The 23936-nt window shown below is 41.3% G+C and overlaps 1 protein-coding gene and 1 long non-coding RNA gene across 2 annotated transcripts in view; one reads left to right on the top strand and one right to left on the bottom strand.

Moving 5' to 3' along the window:
* The window catches only part of PCSK9 (proprotein convertase subtilisin/kexin type 9), a 28704-nt gene extending 10854 nt beyond the window's left edge, over nt 1-17850 (bottom strand). Inside the window, exons 1-6 of the mRNA XM_034415165.3 lie at nt 16895-17850; nt 10443-10634; nt 5397-5520; nt 4187-4320; nt 2614-2755; nt 157-353 (exon numbers count right to left, since the gene is read on the bottom strand). Of these exons, the coding sequence (XP_034271056.1) occupies nt 157-353; nt 2614-2755; nt 4187-4320; nt 5397-5520; nt 10443-10634; nt 16895-17104 (999 nt within the window). The 5' untranslated portion in view covers nt 17105-17850. The remainder of the gene's footprint in view (nt 1-156; nt 354-2613; nt 2756-4186; nt 4321-5396; nt 5521-10442; nt 10635-16894) is intronic.
* LOC148114616 (uncharacterized) lies at nt 17741-22249 on the top strand. Its single transcript, XR_015733108.1, has 2 exons — nt 17741-17987; nt 21290-22249. It is a non-coding gene; the product is annotated as an uncharacterized LOC148114616 (long non-coding RNA).
* The last annotated feature ends 1687 nt before the right edge of the window (nt 22250-23936 follow it).

The following is a 23936-nucleotide window of genomic DNA, read 5'->3' as shown; positions in this document are numbered from 1 at the left end:
CTCTCAGAATTCCTGGCTCAGGAATTCTGGGAGTTGAAGTCCACAGTCGTAAAGTTGTCACAGTTGCCCACCCGTGTGTTAAAGGGATTACAAACCATTTCTGGGCCATTTTTCCATGGGTTTGGGGCTGAAAGGAAAACCTCGTTGTCCGCTTACCTCTGGTTCTGATGCTGGGGAGTATAGACAAGCATCGTCTTTGTAGTTGCCTGCTGCAGCTATCATAACTACTCCCATCTGCACCATCCAACGACAAGCGGCATTCAGGATGCGGCTATAGGCGCCAGCCAAGGGGAGCAAAACAACCAGGGGACTGTAGGGCTGGACAGCCAGGGTCTTTGCAATGAATTCTAGTCCTATAGGGCAAAGGGTAAAGGGCAAAGGATTAGCGCCATCGCATTTCTTTTATCCAATGGAAGCTCCACATTTTAAAGACACAAACAGGAAGAACATTCTAGCTTTTTTTAAAAAGTGTTTTTTGGGAATGAGATGCAGGGGAAAAACAGAAAGCCTCAAAGAAACTGTGTAAAACTGAAAACAATTCATTTTTCCATCTTTTAAATCAGTAAAAATAAATTGAACTCTTTGTATCTTAAACCCTAACCAGACATATGCATTGATTTATGAAAATATAAAGAATAAGCACAATTTAATTTTGGACTCAATTGTGTTCAGAATTTAATAATTCTAATATCAGTCCAAAGTATTTTCCCCTTTTTCCTTCTCTGACCTTTAACCACAATGCCCAGCAAAGAATTTTGATAAACTCAAAATCTTAAAATGTTTTAAAACCTTGCTTGTCTCAACGAAAGTATTAAAGGCATTACCCTTTCTAACTGAACATGATCCCTAGTGACCACATGGATAAATGCATGCAGTTTTTAAAGGGACACAATACAGAAGTAGATTGCATTGCTTTCTTTTTGGGGTCTTTTTCCAAATACTGTCAAAGTATTTATAATGTTTGCAATAAATAAACAAAGTATTTCACATAATATTTTGGCCTGTAATTTTCACCTCTTAAGAAACGCAATACTGGCCCCCTCTGGATAACCATAGGTTTTTTCCTTTGTATAGGCCAAAGCTATAAACTATCATATGGAGTGAGGAAATGTCAGCCTAAATTTCTCTCTATAAATACTGGTGGGGAGGTGTGAAGTGCTGACTCTGTTGCTATAGGCGGGTTGGTTGGCTGTGTTGTTACATCTTGACTAGTTGATGGAGTTGATGTTTGCAGATTAGTCGGCTGTTTCATAACATCCTGTGTGGGCGAGGTCCTAGCTGTGTGCCCATTAGTCTTTTGTGTTTTAACGACCTGGGTAATGAGTTGTGTGGTAGCATCCTGAGCTCTATTGTTGTGACATCCTGAGTTCTGCGCTGCAACATCCTGGGTAGTTGGCTGTGTTGTGACATCCTGAGCTTTGATGTTGTAACATCCTGAGTTCTGTGATATATTGTCTTGAGCAGATGGCTGTGATGCCATATCCCGGGCTTTGGTTTGGCTCCGAGTCTGAGGTCTTGTCATGTGCTCATGGTGTGTGTTAGTTTGCTTTGTGTAGGGATTGGGTGGGGGTGACATCGCCAGCTGCTGCGCCCCCACCCGATCCCCACACAAAGCAAACTAACACACGCCATGAGCACATGACAAGACCTCAGACTCGGAGCCAAACCAAAGCCTGGGATGTTGCATCACAGCCATCTGCTCAAGACAATACATCACAGAACTCAGGATGTTACAACATCAAAGCTCAGGATGCCATAACACAGCCAACTACCCAGGATGTTGCAGCGCAGGACTCAGGATGTCACAACAAAAACATACATATATATACATATACATACACACAAACACACATACATACACACATACATACATACACACCGTATTTTTCGGAGTATAAGACGCACCTTTTTCCTCCCTAAAAGGGGGTGGAAATTTAGGTGTGTATTATACACCGAATGTAGCCCCGCCCACCCACTGGTCCCCACCCTTTGGCCTCTGCCTCCCAACAGTTTACCTCCTTGCAGCAAGCAGCAAGAAGAAACAGCTCGTTTCACCTTCAGCACAGCCTAATTAGCACAAGTTGATTGGATCGGGCTCCCGACTTTCAGCTCTTTTACTCTCAGCTGTTTTGCATGGGCCTCTGCTGCTTGCTGCAAGGAGGTAAATTGCTGGGAGCAGATTTTTTTTTTCTTGTGCTAATCAAGCTATGCTGAAAACGAAAATGAAAGTAAAGCAGGCTATTTGCTATTTGCTGCAATGAGGCAAAATTGCTGAGAGGTAGAGGCAGATTTCTTTTTCTTGTTTTCCTCACCAAAAAAGGTAAGTGCGTCTTATAGTCCGGAGCGTCTTATACTCCAAAAAATACGGTGTGTGTGTATATATATATATATGTAATATATAAATATATACATTTATATTAAGCCAATATTCAGACAAACTGTATATTAAGAAAAATATTTAGAAACGTATTGTGTAGCATTCTTTCCAAAAATACATAGCAAATAAAATTGAGAGAAATGCTCATAACAACCTATGACAAACTTGCAAATCCATATAAAAATGAGAGAATGAATTTAGTTTTAGAAATGATTGAACCCGCACTTGCTACTCACCAATCAGTGTGCCGCTTACGGTGCCTTTTCCTTGGCAGTTGAGCACCCGCAGACTGCGGACATTGGCCCCTTTGGCAACTCCAGCATCTCTTCCATTCACTACACCTGCCATGTGGGTCCCATGGCTGTCACACTTACTGGCCTTCCATGGAGCATAACAACAAAGTTTTGCACTTATTGCAAGTCCAAACGCATGTAGTAATAATAATAATATGTATACACCAAATAGCGCTCAAGGCAACGTGCAATTTGAAAAATTAAAAGCAAACCAGAGCTTTAATTATTGGTAGTCATGAAAAAGATTTTAAGACTCATCAATTGGGCATTCTCACCCAATGCGTCAGTCTCCAAGAGGAACAAGCTCTTCTACATTCTTGATGGAGAAAGAGAAGAGGCAAACCACAGAAGATTTCAAAGTCTTGGGCAGGAAGAGAGACAGCTACAGGTAGCCCTCAACTTACAGTCACAACTGAGCCCAAGATTTTTGTTATTAAGTGAAACATTTGTTAAGTGAGCTGTGTCCCATTTTACAATGTTTCTTTACACAGTTGTTTAAGTGAATCACTCGTTATTTTTTTTTTTAATTTGATTTATATGCCGCCCTTCTCCGAAGACTCAGGGCGGCTTACAATGTGCTCAGCAATAGCCTTCATCCTTTTGTATATTTATACAAAGTCAGCTTATTGCCCCCACAAACTGGGTCCTCATTTCACCTACCTTAGAAAGGATGGAAGGCTGAGTCAACCTTGAGCCTTGGCGAGATTCAAACCCTGCAGTAATTGCAGGCAGCTGGTCTTAATAAGCTTAATAACAGGGTGCCTTAAACCTCTGTACTACCAAGACTCTTTCTTATTAAGTTAGTGACACAGTTCTTAATTGAATCTGGCTTCCCCACTGACTTTGGTTGTGATCAAAGGTGACCACATAACCCCTATAAACTAGATGTTCCAGAATCTGATGGAATATAGTGAGGAGAGGGATCTCCAGGAGGGAGGGGGACATTCCAGAAAAGTAAGAAGTAAGTAACTCAGTCCAGATCAGGGGTGAAATCCAGCAGGTTCTGGAGAACCAGTAGCGGAAATTTTGAGTAGTTCGGAGAACCGGCAAATACCACCTCTGGCTGGCCCCAGAGTGGGGTGGGAATGAAGATTTTGCAATATCTTTCCCCCAGGAGTGAGGAAGGAATGGGGATTTTGCAGTATCCTTCCCCTGGAGTGGGGAGGGAATGGAGATTTTGCAGTATCCAAGCCACGCCCACCAAGCCTCACCACGCCCATCAAGCCACAGCTACAGAACCGATAGTAAAAAAAATTGGATTTCACCACTGGTCCAGATGTTATGTGTGAGGGAAAGAGGGTGAGGACAGCCCTTCCCTAATAGTTCAGACTATACTGTAGAAGCAAGACAAGATAGTAGAGTTCTCAGTCTGGCAAGGTTTTGTCTAAAGATGTGAAGCAATAAAGAACTCAGCCTGGAAGAATTGCCATGTGTTATTCTTGGTTTTGGGCCTGACACAAGTGTACTGAAATTACCATTTCCAGAATCTCTTATCCCCAGAAAGAAAAGTATCTACCTGGCGGTGAAAGCGAGTGCCATCTTCTTCAGGGACATTCTCAAACTCAGTCACAAATATTTTGCCTTCTATTTCTCGATGGGTGCTCTGGACACCGGTATCTAGCAGATAAACCTCAACCAGTTCACCAGCGTCTACAGAGAGAATCAATGATACCAGAAGGATGTGTCCACGATACTTATTGAAATAGTTAAAATGCATTCCTTATTTTGTTTGTGAATATTCAGGAAGATCAATCCTGATTATGGCAAATTCCATAATAATGAATTCCAAATAAATTCCATAAATTCCAAATTATTCAGTCAAATATTACAACATTGCAAGGGTGGTCTTAATTTTAACTTCTCTGGTGCTTTAGCAAGGGAAGGAAAAGAGTAAAATATTGTGATTCTGTGTCAGAAAGTCAGACTTAAAAATCTGGGTGCTAGAAGATGAACTGTGGACTGTTGTGAATATATGGACATAGTAATTGCAACACAGTAAGTCATTCTGAAGTTTATCTTAAAAAAAAATAGCTGGGAATGAGAAGGTGTGGCTGAGGCTACAGCATGAATTATTTTGACTCTTGTCTCCAACACACTTCTACTGGCAATTGGTGTAAGATCCCCATTAACATCAAAATGAGTTTGTCTCCAACCATGAATATTAGGAACAGGGAAGGAAAATGCAATCCTAATAAAAACTATAGCAATAGTAACAGATGAGTCTTCCTGCTGTCTTCTCATAATATATTCCCAATCCAACCCAACCCAACCTCCAAAAGCTCTTTTTAGATATCCAAAATAGAATCAGAAGGTCTCCAGTCTCATGTAGGTGCTATTCTGTTTAGGCTGAAATACTCTCGCTCCAAATAAGGTTTTTGTTTACTTTTTTTAAGTGTTTCTTAAATATATACCATGGAAGAGACTCCAATGCATCAATGACTTTGAACTAGAAGAGCATCAGAAGTTGCCTCTGAACAGAAACAACTGTCTCTTCTCTTGGACCTCCTATTGTTCATTTACTCTGATAGAAACAAGAGGATTAGGATTACTGTAGTGCTGTAATCCCTAATGAAGAATAAACTCAACTTGACCCATGTTCCATGACAGAATTTGAATTTGTATCCCATTCCTTCAATTTTTGTTGGAATAAATGTCCATTGCTTTTGATAAGAGGGTCCCTGCCTGCTTCTGAAAAAAATGTGGAAAAGATGAAAGGGGTATCTTACTGGGGGGATTATACTCATTCAGCATGTACTGTTCTGGGACAATCCGGCCAAGATTCCAAGGAATGCTTTGAGCAAACACGTAAGAGTCCTCTTCTATGTAATCCACATGTGGGAGTTTCAAAGCCTGCACAAAAGAACCAGAGGAAAGTATTGCAGCACAGGTAACAGGGCCACCGTATTCTTTTTGCAAAAATTACATAAATTATGCAAAAGAAGCATCTTATATTTGCATCTGTTTTACTACACTATAAAACAGCTTGTCCCAGATAGGTTGACTCTATGGAGAGCCATCGCAAATACAGTACCAGTAAATGGCAGGTTATTTTGCTACACATTTTGCAATATATGTTTCAACCCAGCATGTAAAACTGTTTGACATTACAAGAGCCAAACAAGAATGTAAAGGACGAATCTGAGCATTGAGCCTTCATTCACCCAACCCATGCGGGCTCAGGAATTCTGGGAGTTGAAGTACACAGGTGATAAAGGGGTCATAGTTGCCCAGCCCTGATCCAATCTATATAATACATACCTATAAATATGCTTTATGTTTTATACTCTATACTGGAGGTTCACAATGTGGGTCATGTGCCTCCCCGACCCCCTGGAGGGCCATATACCTTAGTTACTTACACACACACAGACAGAGAGAGAGACAGAGAGAGACAACATGCAGACAGGTATCTGGCCACAAGCATAGTGCACTGTAAAGAACAGAATATTTTCAATGTTTTGTCTTTAGAATGCAGAAGCAAAAAAAATCTAAAAATTGAGGGTAGAATGCTAAATTGAGTAGAATGGATAGTTAGAATACAGCAAAAGTAGAATATTCCCAGTAATTCCTGGGAATAAAACAAACAAACAACACCAAATTCTTTGTATTATAGAAATTTTTTATTTTGAAGTATTTTTTTTGTAGTCAAATTGTTTTGTCCAGGTTCTTGTCTGGTTTTAGAGGTAATCTACCCAAAAGGATCCACAACACTCTCTGAGGGTCACTTAATTATTATTTTATAGATTGATTGGTTTAAAAATATTGGCCACACACCTCCAATGGCCCTTCCCTTTCCCTTTCTGCATAATCTTAACTTCCAACATCCCTTTTCCCCTTTCTCATCTTTTCTGCATTGAATTAAACGCCTTGAAGATCTTAAAAATCTTAAAAAATGAGAAAATATCTGCTTCAAGTGATGGGAGTTGTAATCCCAAAGGTTAAGGTTTGGCTCTATACCCGTGATGGTGAACCTATGGCATGCGTACCACCTAGCCATATCGGTGGGCACGCAAGCTCAGCTCAGGTCCCACGGGAAGTTGGCAAACGGGCCGTTTCTGGCCTCCAGAGGGCCACCGGGGAGGTGGGGAGGCCGTTTTTGCCCTCCCCAGACTCCTAGAAAGACTCTGGAGGCTGGGGAGAGCAAAAAACGGGCCTACCGTGCCAACAGGTGCCAGGAGTGGGGGGGGTGTCGCACACACATACGCGGAGGCAGGGCGCATAGAATTATGGTTGTGGGCACGCACACGCGCAACCCACCCCTCGCTCCTGGCACGTGATGGCAAAAAGGTTAGCCATCACTGCTCTATCTATATCATTACCTCCACGTGGAGAAATTTGCTTTGAAGAGACTTTCATCCAAGAATAGAAAATCTCAGAAAAACATGCCTTCCCCAATAATCATTTATTTCACTTAAAAGGTTTTCCCCAAGACGGTGCCTCCGAGTGGACTGGATTTCAATTCTCAAAATTCCCAGCCAATGAGGCCAAGTTAGGAAAGGCCATCCTCAAATGATACACGAGTGCATCCACTTTAGGCCATTGTGCTGTTGCACAAGTCTTCCGATCACGTTTGTGTACTAAGCAACCTGGCACCCATTTGGCATCAGGGAAGCATTAACCAAACACCCCTCCTCATCCTGCTTGCTGGGTCTTGCACCATTATCTGAAATTTTTGAAATGTTTGCACAGAATCAGCAATTGCTTAAAAAGCTCCCTGGTTTTCAAGCTGAAAAACCAAAGAGCAAAGGTCTTGCAAAATGCCTCCCCTACCCATTTCTGTGGGAATAAATGGGAACAGGAATGATTCACAACCGAGATTGCGAAGTAGCTACACAGGATATGGATGCTGGCAGGAATTATGTGGCCTGAGTGGAAGTATGTCTATCATTAGGCAAGCAAGTCACTCTTTAAAAAAAGCCCTCTCAACAAATCTGGATACAGCCTCATGATAGGGTAATCCAGCAAAATTTGCCACAACCAAAGAGAGGTCAACTATGCAGATTACCTGTCCCTAACCTTTAAATGAGGGACGCGGTGGCTCAGTGGCTAAGACACTAAGCTTGTCGATCGAAAGGTCGGCAGTTCAACAGTTCGAATCCCTAGTGCCGTGTAACGGGGTGAGCTTCCGTTACTTGTCCCAGCTTCTGCCAACCTAGCAGTTCGAAAGCACGTAAAAAATGTAAGTAGAAAAATAGGGACCACCATTGGTGGGAAGGTAACTGCGTTCCGTGCGCCTTTGGCATTTAGTCATGCCAGCCACATGACCACGGAGACATCTTCAGACAGCACTGGCTCTTCGGCTTTGAAACAGAGATGAGCACCGCCCCCTAGTTGGAAATGACTAGCACATATGTGCGAGGGGAACCTTTACCTTTAACCTTTAAATAAAAGCATATTTTACACATATACTGCCATTTTTGCAAACATGGTTGAAACCACAAAGATATGGTAACTATTGACATCTTTCTTTTATCCATCATGGGTCTGTGAAGATTCAGAAAATGAGTCTCATTATCATTATACAAAACAATTTACTAAAGCATACAGGTGTACAACCTGAAAAATATCTACTTTACAATGTTTTTCTATAGGAAAAAACCCTTTCGAGAAATGCAAAGAAAATAATCAAAAATCAATTACTAATATAAGGAAACAGACTGGACACTATACCATTCAAGATGGTGACATGCAAATTTGTAGCCAATTTTCTCAGTGAACTGTCTGTGTAAAGTATGTGTTTACATGCCCTGTGTGTGATAGTAGATAAGAATAATCTCATGGCAGTCTTTGAGAATTCTAAAATTAGTATGTCAACAATCCCAACTCAGAGTGTGTTCTGGTTCTTAAAGCAAAGTCATAGCTTAAGCAATTTGCCAAAATACAACTCGCTTCCAAGTAAGATTTTAAATCGGCTGGAATGCTATATTCAGTAACTGCAATATGTTGATTTTTTTGCTGAATAAAATACTGAATTTTGTCACTCCTGAAAATAAAAATAATTCAGAGGTGGTTATCTCCCATGGCAAGTGGCAACACCTAGCCAACCTTTACTAACTTATGGTAAGTACTTGAATGGGAGACTACTAAGAAATACCATGATTAGGAAGAAGATAACAATTATTATTGCCAAGAAAATGATGTGGGCTTGTTTGTATAATCACTCGAAGTCACTTCAAGAGAATCTTTAGTTAAGATTAGCACAGGTTGATTGTTTTCATTGATGAGGATGAATTTAATATAAATAAAGCCTGTTTATGACATGCATCCATAGTGATGCTTTCCACATGTATTCAACATTATCTCAAGCCAGCAATCATCGACAAGCACACAAACACACGTGCATAGATAGATGACAGATACAGAGAGAGAGAGACAAACAGACAGACAGACATGGAAGTCTTCTATAAATATAGTAAAATGAATTCTTTGCAATGAAGACTTGCACTAGACCACCCCAAATGATGAACAAATTCTGATTTGGAATCTAATCAGGAACTAATAGAAAGATATTTCTCCCATGTAGAATAATATTATTTTTATTAAATAACAGAGGTAACATATTTTTAATTTATAGCAAACATTCCCACTAAATGGGTTACTGGGAATATTGCCAGGTTTGTTGTTTATAGGTTCAGTTGCTATTGAGACAGTTGTGTTAATAACTAGGATGACATAGTTGATAGTAGGAGTGTCTGCAGGGTATGGTCATAAAAGTCAAGATGGCTGCCATGATAGCTTGATCAAAGCCCTGCCCACTGTATATAGGTAGTCCTCAATGAATGTCCATAATTGAGCCTGGAGTTAGTCATAAATCATGCCAGTTATTAATCAGGTCAACACATGGCTGACCTGATCTTATGACACTTTTTATGGCAGTCCTAAAAATGAACACCACTGTCGCTAAGCAAATCCATTGCCTACAATAGGAGATTTCTGCGAGAGTCTGCAGAGGAAAGTGTAGAGCCAAACATCCATCAGGTCTGCCTGATGGAGCAGCCTCAGCTGGGTCCATTGGGCCAGTTATAGGCTGAGGCTGTAGGAGGCGAGCTGCAGCAAGTTGTCCAGGAGGCTCCACGTGAGGACCGGAAGCAGCTGCTGCCCCTTAACAATGAGGAGGAGGTGCAGTCCACACTTCCTCCGGGTCCAGGGACACGTAGAACAAAGAGGAGACAGGCGTCAACGCGGTGAACCAGACTACTCATAAGGAGACAACCTTGCCTCTCATGAAGGGGCTGCACCGGTGTTGCCTACTTAACCCTGCCCTGAGGATTTGAGCGTTGTTGGAGCAGCACGTCCAGTTATGTGCCTCGTGTGCTTGTGCCTTGTCTCCTGGCATGTTTGACTCCTGGCCTGCTTTCCTGGACTTTGTGTGTGTCCATTGGAGTTGGTTGCTTTTCAAGGAGCTGTTTGAAGGGTTTGAATAAACACCTAAAGAACTCTTACCATACATGCAGTGGGGGGAAAGCGGGGCAGCACAATATCAGTTTCCAGCTAACAAAATCATAAATCCCATTGCAAATAGCCATAAGTGTTGTTTGGAGTTGCTTAGCACCCAAAATACAATCACATGACTGCAGAGAGTGGGTTTCCTTTGGAACTTGAAATCTGGGTTTAAATAATTTTTTTTAAAGTGTCATAAATTCAAATGGTTACTAAGTGACCAGTCATTAAGTGAGGATTACGTTTATGTACACCACCCGTTTTTTATGTGCAGACTCTCATGCTTAACTGGCATATTAGCATGTGGACAATCAAGTTAGAACTGAACTTACCATATGCAGCACATCGCTGCTCATCTTGACAACGAAGCCCTGGATTAGCTCCTCAAAGATATGTAGGATTTTGGTCATGTAGCCATGCTTGGCTGCTCTGGCTTGCAAATGCTTGACAGTTTGTAGGGCTTGGGGTTTAAGGGTTTCTTCCTTGAGCACCACAATATAATGTCCAGATAAGCGCCATGACTCCTGGGTTTAGACAAGAAGAAGAGAAGGGTCAGAGGGGAAATCAAGCTCGGGTGAAACAAAAATCTCTTTTGATAAAATGCAGTAATCAAGTGGGGTGCATTGATTTAAAAATGCTCTTCCAAATCGATTGACCTTTAAGTCCCATAATCCCTTGGTTGGTCATTTTACGGGAAGGATTATGGAAGTTGAAGTACACTTCAGTTGTGCCGGTTATAACTAGAAATTTATAAAGAAAAGTGACAGTTTACTACCTCTGTTTGTGAACAAAATTACTGGTGCTAAATTACATGGTCTGGGTCAGTTCCACTCCTGAATGAATGAAATAGCCAAAAAAGTCATTCTAGAGCAGGGGTCCCAACCCCCGCTCTGTGGACCAGCACCGGTCCGTGGCCTGCCAGAAACCAGGCCACGCAAACAAGTGAAGTCCCATCTGCGGGATAAAGGCAGCACATGAAACCACATGCACACCCGGTGCACGGAAAAACCTCTCTCCAAGGAACCAGTCCCTGGTGCCCAAGAGGTTGGGGGCCACTGTTCTAGAGAAACTGTTTCTTTTCCTGAATTTCTATGCAATGTAATCTTACTCATCAACACTATTGCACTCCATACTCATTTTTATCAAAGGTTGGTAAAGAAGAAACACGGGATTTCATATCCATAAAACTGTAGCTGAATCAAGATTAGTATTTCAAATCCCACACTATCCCTAATTATGCCCTGGATATTGTATAATTCTCTACTAATTCATTTAAGGAATGCATCAATTTCTTATTGCCTTCAAATAACACATTCATCAACTGCTATCCTGGTTTAACATTCCTTCAGTCTAATTATATACTTTAATTGGTTTTGTTTATGAAAATAGGGTTGTTGCAAACCTTGGAAGAAACTCAAGGGAGAGAAATCAAACAACACTGCTTTGGCACTGCTAATGGGAGAAGAAACAAGTATTTGGCAATTTTCAAATCACTCTACCTATGTCAATTGAAGAGACAAGTCTTGGATGAAGCTGGGGTAGAGATAGGTTTTTACTCTTGACTAGACTGGCTTGAGGGACATGGTGATTTAGTGGCCAAGACACTGAGCTTGTCAATCGAAAGGTCGGCAGTTCAGCAGTTAGGAATCCCTAGTGCCACGTAACGGGGTGAGCTCCTGTTACTTGTCCTAGCTTCTGCCAACCTATCAGTTCGAAAGCACGTAAAAAATGCAAGTAAAAAAATAGGGGCCACCTTTGGTGGGAAGGTAACAGCGTTCCATGCGCCTTTGGCGTTTAGTCATGTCGGTCACATGACCACATCTTTGGACAGCGCTGGTTCTTCAGTTTTGAAATGGAGATGAGCACCGCCCCCTAGAGTCAGGAACGACTAGCACATATGTGGAAGGGGAACCTTTACCTTTACCTTTTAGACTGGCTTGACTAGACTGTAGCCATCAATCAAAACTCATTCTGTTTTTGTACAAGTGTTTTTCATGTAGACTTGCCCATCAGCTGATAATTGGGAAAGTTTTAGATCCAGCTTAGCGCTCTTGCAAAAGATCACTGAATCTCTATTCAAAAGGAGCAAAACAGGAGTTACATGCTATTCTAGAAGAGCTCTAAAGTCATGCTTAAAAGCAGTTCAAGCAACAACTAACAAATAACAACTGTGCCAGGGAGCATCAAAGAGACAGCTCTCTCTTCCACCTCACCTCACAACTCCACCCTAGGACAGTTGATTAGATGCTGTTCAAACTGATTCTGGTCTCAAAGGCAGGACTCAGCTCAAGAGACCTGGCAGATACAGAGAGGGAGCCCACCTAAAAATATGACTCTCTTACAGCCAAAACAAGAATGGCCCTACAATCCCCTGAATTTCCTTTGAAATAATGTTTGAATAATCTGGGAGATTTTGCACACTTTATGGTTTCTTTAGTGTTGGAATAAGGGGAAAATACTTTAATGCCCCATCACAAAGGACAGCTTAAGCCTCATGAGGCAAGATGAAGACAGAAAAAAAGTCACTGCCAGGTGTATTTGTGCCATTGTTTGGTGCAAAAGAGAAAATGCCCTCCATCTCAAAGAGATAAAATACCTGTGAGTCTAGAAACCCCATTGTCACTTGCTTGCCTGCCCTTTTCAGTTAATATCCCTGATCCAATAGTGAACTAGAACTCTAGGACCCTGTAAAGCATCAGCTAAAATTTCTTTGGTGTGTCTTGCAGCAATTAAGCAACTTAGTCTCCATCACACATCGTTATTTTACAGCCCTTCTCTGCCTGCCTGGTGCAACCAGTGCATAGGAATCAAATAATTCAGAATAAATACATTCCAACCAAACAAGGAAGGTTCAGAGGTGCCTTAAGACAAATCAAGCGAATATAATCCTGTGTGGTTGATACTTGTTCCTCTGCTCAAATGACTGTACTTCCTGGATCGAACAGCTTAACCCGCATGAGTTCCTTTTTAATTAAGAATTGCCCAAGAATTCTTAAAACAACACAGGGACTTTTTCAGAAGTTTTGGGTTCTTTAAGCAGGATGCTACAAGCATACACTTGTTGGAAAACCACCAGGAAGTAATAGTTACTCACTCTCCAACCCTTGCCCACAATTCTCGGCAAGGAAAGGTTATGGGAATATTACCACATCACATCAACTGGGGAGAGCTGCCTTAGGTCACAGAGAGTCAAAATGATTGATGTCTGGCCAATTTTCTAAAATGAAAGTTTTTCTTGCTGCACAGAACATTACATTACAGTACTGTTGTGCTTTATTCTAAAAATCCCTCCAAGGGAGCTTTATTGTTTCATTAAGCATAATGGCAACATAGTTTATATTATTTCTTCACCTGCTACTTATTAGTATGCTCATCCCACCTTTTCTATGTCAGAATTGAGCTGAATGGGGTTAAGAAGATGCTGTAAATCACTGGTGAGTCACCAATTATAGTTACAACATATCCAAGCAATTTTTTTATAGAAAAAATAAAATGATCTTGTGTCACACTCTCCCAGCATTGCTAGATTTAAGCATAAGCTACACTTGGGATCAGGAAGTCTGAAGGAGCCTCTCAAAATTTCAGATTTTTAAAAAGTAGTTTATTATAATTTTATATCGGAAAGTCTTCAAATTAAGCTTCCTGTATATGGCATACATGATCCTCATGGATTAATTAATTAAGATAGTTTTCTGAATAGTTTTTATCCCAGAGCTATAATTGGACTCAACAAGGAACTAAAGGGCCACCATCAGTGAGCTGTTGGACAGAATTACTTGGTCTGTTGTGTGGATGTTTGGGTGGTTTAGGGGTGAGGAATTGTGGAGGGTGGGAGTGTGTTTGGGGATTGTTATGTGTGTTGGACCTGGTCTTTGGGTGTTAAGTGAATTTCGTTGTATGGGTATACTGTGTATACACGTACAATGACAATAAAGTTATTATTATTATTATTATTATTTTGTTTCTGAATGTATTCCTACCTTTCTATTCAGACAGAGCCTTTCTCCATCCCATCATAGGTTTGTTGTGCATCTTCATAGCATTTCTGCCTTATTGCACAGCCTTGTTCTGTTACTTCTACATTTTCCCATAATTTAGGGCCTTCATCATGTCTACATCAAGTCCTTCTTGTCATTTCCCTCATAGTGCAAGCCTTTCAAGGCAGATCAGACAAGGACAACAGAGTTATGAATGGTAATACTACTTTATTACAAGGTTATAGTAACAGAATCCTGTAAGTTTGAATGTGAATCTCCCTCTTCCTTTATCTTCATGAGAACTAAGGTCATGCCTGAGATGCTTACTCAGATTATATTTCTGCTCTGAACTCAGATTCTTTTGTCTGAGAGTACCTGGATTGTGTTTCTTTTCCTCCTGTTTCTCAAGGTTATTCCTACTGCCCATTATAAGTGATTAGTAAAATCGCAATGGAGAGAGTGTGTGTCCTGACCTAGGCTTCCTGAGAAAGCATAAATCACAATCTTAATCCCAAAAAACCTCTTTTATTAAGACAGCTGTGAATTATGGCCATTCACAGCCCTTATTGATTCACAAACAGTCTGTGAAGATTCCAACAGATGTGTGCTTGAGTTGACACAGTCTTTCAGGGTAATGTTGATAAGCACCCAACTTTATCTCCCTTGAAAGGCTGCAAGAGACCTAATTGTCAATTAGTTTTGCAAGGCCAAACGGAGCACAGAGTCAAAGTTTCTCAGAGCTTGAATTGACTATATGAACTAATTGCTTTCTGCAAAGGCTCACGTCCCTTTGCTCCTCTTTTATGTCTTATGGGAGGGGCCAATCATCCCCAAGCCTTACTCCCTAGTCGCCCTTTTTTTTCTTAATTGTTCTTGCATTCTGGCAGCTCTGCATATGCGCACACTGGGAACAGGCTCACACTGTTCTTCTGCCTTGCTGATGTCAGATTCCGTAGGCTCTGGAGGAAGCACTTAAATACCAAATGGCCCTGGCCCCCTCTCTGCCTCTGATGCAGAGCTCTCATCTGAACCTTCCCCAGACTCCAGGACTGGCCCACGTTCCTCCCCAACCTCCTCACTGTCCGAATCTGCTGCCAGCTCTGCTGGCCACTGGCAGGCCACAAGAGTGTGTGCCTTCTGACTCATCCACCCCATCACTTCAATTCTCATCATGCCTTCCATCAGAGGTCTGAATATGGCAGAATGCCCCAGGCAAGGGAGAACCCCAAGTCCATATGAGGAAACCCAAAGTTCAAACCGACGGAAAAATAGACAGACGGAAAAATAGACAGAGGACACCTGCCATGGTACTGTTGTTAGTATTGTCTTAATGACCCTTCCTGGGAGGCTGTTTAAAACACCAGATCCTTGTTCTGGAGCAAACTAAGCAGACTGTAGTAAAAGATTGCCCACAGTAATGTTTCTTGACTAGATAAATCCAGGCCCACCTTGCATTTATAGTGGGGAGTTTCAAGGCAAAGAAACAGAGCTTCCAATACATCTCTTTTGGAATTGACAGCTGTACATATAGTAGTGGCCAAAATTGTGGAAACCTTTTGGGAAAAGTGTATTTTTGAGGTTTGATGGCTAATAACACCACTATTTGGGGGGGGGGGGGTTTCAAGAGAATCATATTCCACTGGGAATATGGGAATAGCCCAGACCTTAACCCAATTGAAAATCTATGGAGCCAACTAAAGAAACTTGTTAATCAGAAGCAACCCACCAATAAAACACAGTTAATAGGAGCAATCATTCAATCTTGGTTTCACATTATAACAACTGCAGAACTAAAAGACTTGGTTCACTCCATGAGAAGACGTTGTAAAGCCGTAATTCATGCTAAAGGTTACCCAACTATTAACTGAGATGGTGATAATTTTTGTGTATCTCGTTTTTTCTATGGTGATAATTTTTGTATATCTCATTTTTTCTACGTGTTTCACTTTTCTTCTTTATACTGTAACTGCTATTCTAATAGCAACTCCTTCATAAAAGTTATTGCATTACATTCTTGATTAAATTATCTTTTCATTGATATATAATTTTATGGTAGTACTCCAAAAAGGAAGTGGTGTTATTAGCTAGCTTTAGAAAATACTTTTCCCAAAAGGTTTCCACAATTTTGGCCACTACCGTAAAGAAATCCCAAATCAGCAGAATCAGGAGATTTCAGAGGGGATATTAATATGGAATATTAACAACTGCCCCACATCTCCTTTCCCTTTTTTCTTCTTTTATGCCATTTAAGGAGGTCAAATTCATACAATCCATCCCACAATGCTAACCCACTTCACCTACAGCCTGCCTCCCTAGAAGACCCTGTACATTCACTGGGCGTATTCCGAGGGAAGCGGTCATAACGGGGCAGCCTGAGGCCATCAGGTCGTTGCACCAGGCAGATGCAATTCCTCCTTAGGCAACGTCCTGTACTGGCTTCACCGTCACGATTGTGGCGTCGAGGTCTGGACTCGGCTACCTGACGGTGTAAACCGCGGATAACACTATGGTCCAAACCAGCCCATCGAGGCTACTCGCGCCCGCCCGCAGCAAACGCTGCGCTTAAGCTGCCTTTCCCGGGCAGGCGAGCGAGCGATGCCATCGCTACACCAATCGCAACCGGTAACAGCACCGCTTCTTTCCAAACCGTCAGCAGGAGTTCACCCGGGCACCGGGAACATGCAACCTCCGACTCGCCTCTGGAGCGGCAAAGGGGAAAGAGACCCAGCCCCGAAGTGGGGAGCTCCAGGCGCGTCTCAGTCCCCCTTCCCTTCGCCGCCGCCTTTTCGCCTCTCCACCCGCCTCACCTTACTGCTCCGATAGAAAGCTGCCGGGGAGCTTCGGTGCCTGGCGAATTCGGCCAGGTTCTCCTCCTCGAAAGCCAAGGAGCGCATCAGGTCTTCGCCTTCGTCCGCCTCGTAGTGAGCGGCGGCCGCTGGAGCTGACCAAACGAGCGCGCCGACGAGCAGCAGCAGCAGCAGCAACCGCGAAGCGCGCCAAAAGCCGCGGCTGCCCATCGCGGCGCGCTTTGCAAAAAAGCGAGCCTTAGAGCGCGGGAAACCCGCAACGCCGGCCTAGAGAGTAGCCGGGAAAAAAGGACGTCAGCACAGCCAGGGCGCCTTGGCCTCGAGGCGCGCCTCTTTATGGACCTGAACTGCGCGCTACCGACTTGGGTTTATAAACTGCCCTTCGCGCTGCGCGTCGCTCGGAAGTAGCAAACGCTAAGTGACCATCCGAGCGAGTGCGCACACTCACACCCGCAGCAACTCCGCTTGCTTTTGCTTTCCCTCCCCACCGGCCCAGATGTTCGTGTGCTCCTCTAAATCTTTGGGGCGGGGATGTGCCGGATCACGCCACCGTTTTCCCATCGGACCATCCTACCTTGTTAAACATTAATTGGAGTTTTTCCTCAAGTTTCTGCCCCCTTCTTTTCTTTTCTTTTTTTTTTCCTGGCGTCGTATTACAGGGATGTTTTTATTTATTTATTTATTTATTTTAAATTCCCCAATCAGACAAATGCCCGTATTTCTATGCCTGAACACGAGTAGAAAATTATGCCTGGAAGCAAAGGAGGAAAAAAGCTGCCTCTTCTGCAGAAAGTCCTTGGGAGCGTTTTGTATGCTTCCAACAGACATCGCATTTTTGTGAACCTTACAACTTGTTGTTAAACTCGGCACCGAGATTAAAAGTCACCCTTGCGTTAAGTAAATATTTGACCCTCAGTCAAAGTTGAGGTCCGTCAGTTTTACAGATGACGAGCAGCAAGTGATTCCGGCTTCTGGACCAGATATCTTTTTTTCTTTTTTCTTTCTTTTCTTTTCTTTTCTTTTTTCTTTTTTTCTTTTTTCTTTTTTCTTTTTGCGTTGTCCAACCAGGAACTGGGCTGAGAACTTTGTGCAGGTAACAAAGCCTTATTCCTGAGCTCTTTTGCAGGGCACTATTTTAACTTTGTAATTCATGACCGAAATATACTTCCCTTTGAATTCCTATATTAAACAAGGAGTTGAACTCAGTGGCCTAAATGTTCCCATCTAAATTTGATGTGGATAGCTCAAATCTACACAGCTTTAAATGGGATCCTTTAAATGGCATCTATAAAAGAGGATAAACTAATAAGTGACTTCCTAGGGTACACAAAATATCCCCATAACACTGCTAGGCATATTTCAGCTTATATAACTTCTAACAACACTCATCCCCATTAGTTAAACTAACTGGATTATCACTGGAGGTTTTTAAGAACAGACTGGACAGTCACTTGCCTGCAGTGGTGGGTTCACACCAGTTCGCGAGAACCAGTAGTAAAAATTTGTAGCAGTTCGGAGAACCAGTAATAACATTGACTGGCCACACCCCCGAACCAGTTCCTGGCCCGGTCGCCACTCACTTACCCCGCCTACCTCATCAGAGGCTTTTTTTTAAAAAAAAACTTTTAAAAGCATTTTTTCTACAACCTCTTCAACTGGGAAAAGGGAAAAAAATGCCTTTAAAAGCCTCTGGCGATCCCAGCCGAATTGCCTGATCGCCAGAGGCTTCTAAAAGCATTTTTTTCTGCATCCTCTTCAGCCGAAGAGGTTGTAGGGAAAAAAACGCCTTTAAAAGCCTCTGGCGATCCCAGCTGAGTTGCCTGATCATCAGAGGCTTCTAAAAGCATTTTTTTCTGCAACTTCTTAAGGTTGTAGAAAAAATGCTTTTTAAAAAAAAGTTTTTAAAAGTTGGCCACGCCCACCCAGTCACATTAACTCCCACCGAGCCATGCCCATAAAATAAGCCACGCTCACAGAACCGGTAGTAAAAAAATTTAGAACCCACCCCTGCTTGCCTGAAGTGATAGGATCAACTGCTTGAGCAGAGGGTTGGACTAGAAGACCTCCGAGGTCCATTTCAGCTCTATTCTGACTGACTGACTTAAAAGGGGTTTTTAATCTTTTTTTTAAAACCATCATTTGCTCAAACCAACTACCAGTGTAATGTTAAAGTCAGTATGGTGTGCCAGTAATGTGTTGTTGGATTTGCACTGAAAAGATCCAGGTTCAAATTTGCACTAAACCACAAGGTGCAATGGATGATCTCGGCTTATTTTATATCATAAGGTTCATTATGGGTTGACATGAGAGCCTTGGACTCTCAAGAGAAAGGGTGGAATAAATGCAATAACAAATATATTAAATAAAGAAATAGTAAATGAAATGGAAAACAAGTCAAAAGCTAATTCGAAACTTGTCTTACAGGTTGTGATGCATTTATTATTAAATAGTGTTTTCCACTTTGAGAACAAGTAGAAACCAATTATAAATTAAGATGAAAGAGGAGGAAGGAAGGCATATCTTGGAATGTTATTCTTTCATAATCCATAAGTGACAAAATCTAGGTTCTCTTGGGAACCAATTGGCTTCTACTTAGATTTTAGGTTACTTATGGTGGAATTATCGCTTTTGAGAGAGAAGATAACAGTATTTGGATGCAACCTTGCTGATTCTGTATGTAATGTTTTGTCCACTATTGATTCCACCAGCCTTAGTGCCTTTCTGGAACAGATTGTTAGAGTTAAGGGTCGATTCAATTCTTGAATTAACATTTTCAGAGAGTAGGCTGGTTGCTCCACTCTGTGGTATTACATTGCCACATCACTCCATCTTATCTCCTATCCTACTTAATAAATATATCAACCCACTCACATTAGGTCATTTGGATATTTGGAAGGTCTTGTCACCAATACGCAGATTCTGTATTGCTCTTATTTCTCTAACATCCCTGATGTTCAGTTGATGCTGGGCTTGGATTGCTTTTGAAAACCAATTTAGGTTTAATCCAGATTACTTGGAATCACTCTACTGGTTGACTCTAACCTCAGAGCAGATGGTATGCATGGGTGTGAAAGCTTTTCACTTCACCAGAACGTTAGGTAGATAATTTGGGCCTGGAACTATTACTGTTGTGGTTTGGCAAAATAGGTCTAAAACTCCAGCAATCTGTCAGATTAGCATGATGTTGCAGGAATTTTAACTAAGAAACTGCGCTTTACAATTTGCATAGACTCCGTAAGATATATGGATTTATATATATTTCTCAAACTATATCAAAATATGATGAAGTAAATATTTCTTAATGTAGAGAGGCAGATTAGTCTAGTGGTTAGAATAGAATAGAATAGAATAGAATAGAATAGAATAGAATAGAATAGAATAGAATAGAATAGAATAGAATAGAATAGAATTCTTTATTGGCCAAGTGTGATTGAACACACAAGGAATTTCTCTTGGTGCATTGTTAGGGCATTGGACTAAGAACAGAAAACCTAAGTTCAAGGCCTGCCTTATTTTGGGCTAATCACTTTCTCAGCCCTAGGAAGAAGGCAATGGCACATCACTTCCAAAAATGTTGACTAGAAAACTGATGGACATACCCATTAGCAGGAGTCAAGACTGACGTAAGACATGCAAAAAAGTATGCAGCTAACTGATTTTAGTAGATATAAATCAATGGCTTTAAGACTTGGCTCATTGAGAATTTGAGCTAAGATTAATGTACCCAAAATGAAGCCCAATTTATATTTTAAAAGGGATTTAAATTTAATTAATATTAGATACTTTACACACTAAAATAAATTACTGATGGTTTTTTTATGAGGTTACATTTAATCAGGTTACATTTAATTAAAGGTATCCTGCTTTATCATAAAATAAATGTCAAATAATTTGATTCTAACCAAATGTTAGAATCATATTTTAGTGTTCTTATCCAGCTGGTCTTTCGGGTAATTTCTGGGCCCAGTTTTGAGTCCTGAAAAGTTATGAAAGAAGCCTCAAGACTTGATGAGTTGCACCACTTGAGTCCTAACACTATCAATGGAAGCACTTTTGAAGTTTCGAATCTCAGAGCATATGGCAGGAAGGACAGCAAAGAAAGATCAATGCCTATTACTTAAATACTAGAAAGAGAGTGACCATAAACAATAAAGGGGTTTTTTTTCCCCCTTATGCTATTTCATTATATCCAGGACAGCAATGAAATTCTGGACAAGTATTTTGTAGTGCTAGAGAAAATTGGCAGGAAATAAAGTCCAAAGGCAGGAACTAAGTGGAAAGCTTTGGTTGGAAAATCTGTTCTGTGGTCTTCTTGGAATGTTTGAAGTTCAGTACTTAATTCAGCTCAGCCACTTTAAACAAAACACTCACATGTTCTGCATCCTTTAATTTTAGGTTTTATGGATCACTGCTTTGGAGTTGGATACCAAGAACTTCTTAAAGCTGATCCTGTGTGATTTGTTCCAAGCAGGAAGGACAAGGCAACATATCTTTCTGAAATGAAAAGAGAAGAAGGAAAAGAAAAATAAGAGATTTGGTAAATGTTCACAGCACTGATGTAGGAGGGAAAGGATGACCACTAGAACTGTGAGAATCATGTAACACAACAGTTTATGAAAGAACCAAAATACTCCCAAATTGCTGCTCCAGATTTTGAAATAATGAATCTTGTTGGAGAACCATGGTTTTGAAGGTCATACAGAATGAAACAAAATACCTTAACTCGACATATTGAAGGATATTTTTGAACAATGGACTCAGAGGTTAATTTTGAGGGGGTCTGCCTCTATAGATCGACTATTTAAAAATGTTATGGAAGAACAGGTTTTACTGGACAAAACTGAAATTCATCTCAACTTGGATTTTAAAATGACAGGCTATAAGAATAGCATGGAAAAAGATGATAAATTGGATATACAAATGAATCCGGCTAATACCTTAATAATTAAAATAGATATATAAATAATAAACTAAAAGAGTGCCCTTAATAACTTTCCTATATTGTATTTACAAAAGAAGCTTGGTAAAATTTGTGACAAGGAACAAAGAAAAAATGAAAAGTTCTAGGACATTGTTTGGAAGAATTAAAAGTTCAATATTATTATAGATAGAAGGAAGGAATATAAAGTTGGCTTATTTGATCAAGATTAAAATAGATACATTATCTTTGCTGAATCCTTAATGGACTTTTGCTGACCAAGACTGAATGACAAGACTTTAGGGATTTGTTTATAGATGGGATATGGGGATCATATCCCATCTCTCATCCATAAAGGTGAAAAATTTACAAAAATTGTGTACATTTGTGATGAAGGTAGGAAGTAACTTCTTCAAATACATCTTTTCCGTACTACATTCTTATTTTTTCCCATTTCTCTTTTTCCTTTCTCTCTTTTTAGTTTTTATTAGTTTTTAACTGTTTTAATTATAATCTTTAATAAAATTATTATTAAAAAAGAAATTACAAAACTGGATGGGATATGGGAGCCATCACATAGAACAGAACCAGGTAGGATGCATAATGGTTTTTCCTGTCATGATTCTTCTAGAGCTCAAACAACCTGCTTAATTTTATTTGTTTGTTTGTTTATTTGTTAATGTAATATGGTGATATTACATTAGCCGGGAGACTACAGTGCTAATACAGAGTAGTAGTTTGGCTGCCTAACACTGCTTGCCCTGTTCAGTTCATGCTCATATATTTTCCAAGGTGTGACAGGAGATGACCTAGCTATGCATCAGAAATAAGGATGAACACCATCCTGCAGCAGTATCTGGGGCACTTTCCTTCCACCGAAGCTGCCACTCAAACAGGCATCACAACCGGGAAGGTCCAGCACTGGCAGGATTCTAACCATCAACACGAAGCACCAGCTCGTTTTCCCACCTAAATGGTACCTATTTATCTATTCGCATATAAATAACAGACTGCTAGGTGGGCAGAAGCTGAGGAAAGTGACAGAGCTCACCCCACCCAGACTTGAATCGCTGGATCAAAGACCATCTCCAGCATTATTAAACCACTGAGCCATCTTGCCTTACTTATGACATTGTGAATAGTTGGATACAATTGGCATACATATAAGGAGAATTTGGATCTTCTCTTACTTTTCATTTGAAATCATTATGGAAAGTAAAATGGGGGAGGGAGCAAATAATGGTTGCCTTCCAATTTCTTTGCCACTCATGGTCAATTTCACTCAGTCCTTCTTTGGCTTGATGCCCCCTAAAACATTGGCACTTACTCTGTACTGAAGGCACGTTGGTAAGCCAGGATGTTGGCAGAATCCTGTATTCTCATGAGCTGTTCCAGATTTCCACCATGGAGAAGATTTTATGCACAGCATAAAGTGTAGCAGAATGCAGGATCTTGCAAGAAAAAAGGTGAAAATCTCCTTGACTGCAGTCTGTGTATATCCATTGCTTATTCTGGGTCACCAATATTGGTGGAGCAAGAAGAGTTAATGGACTGGCAAGTCCAATCTCATTTCCTGAGCAGAAGGCAGTGTTGTGCTGGGCTCCAAATAGCAATAGGTCTCCTTGCCAGAAGAAGAGGAAAGCAAATAATTTGGGAACAAAGTGAAATTCTATGACCTGTCTTTCTCTTCCAAAAAGAAGAATGCCAGTTGCTTCTACTATGGTAGTAAGAGAAAAAAAAAAATAGAATGCTTTCATATTGTAGCAGAAAGAAACTACTATAGCCGTGATAGCGAACCTATGGCACGCGTGCCACCTGTGGCACGTGAAACCATATCGGTGGGCACGCGAGTGTTGCCCTAGCTCAGCTCCGGTGGGGCTGGAGGTCGGGAAACCGGCTGTTTTCCGGCCTCCGGAGGGCCTCCAGAGGGGTGGGGAAGGTTGTTTTTGCCTTCCCCAGGCCCCTAGAAAGGCTCTGGAGCCTGGGGAGGGTGAAAAAATGGGCCTACCGGGCCTACCATGCTATTGTGTGCCAAAAGTGGGGGGAGTGTGGGGGGGTCATGTGCGCATGCATGGGGGGCGGGGTGCATTGAATTATGGGTGTGGGCACATGCATGCATGACTT

Source organism: Pantherophis guttatus, chromosome 3 (genome assembly GCF_059756535.1).
Source record: "Pantherophis guttatus breed Tessera chromosome 3, ASM5975653v1, whole genome shotgun sequence".
NCBI lineage: Eukaryota > Metazoa > Chordata > Lepidosauria > Squamata > Colubridae > Pantherophis > Pantherophis guttatus.
Note: the sequence above shows the minus strand (reverse complement) of the source record. Positions and strands in the feature narration are given on the sequence as shown.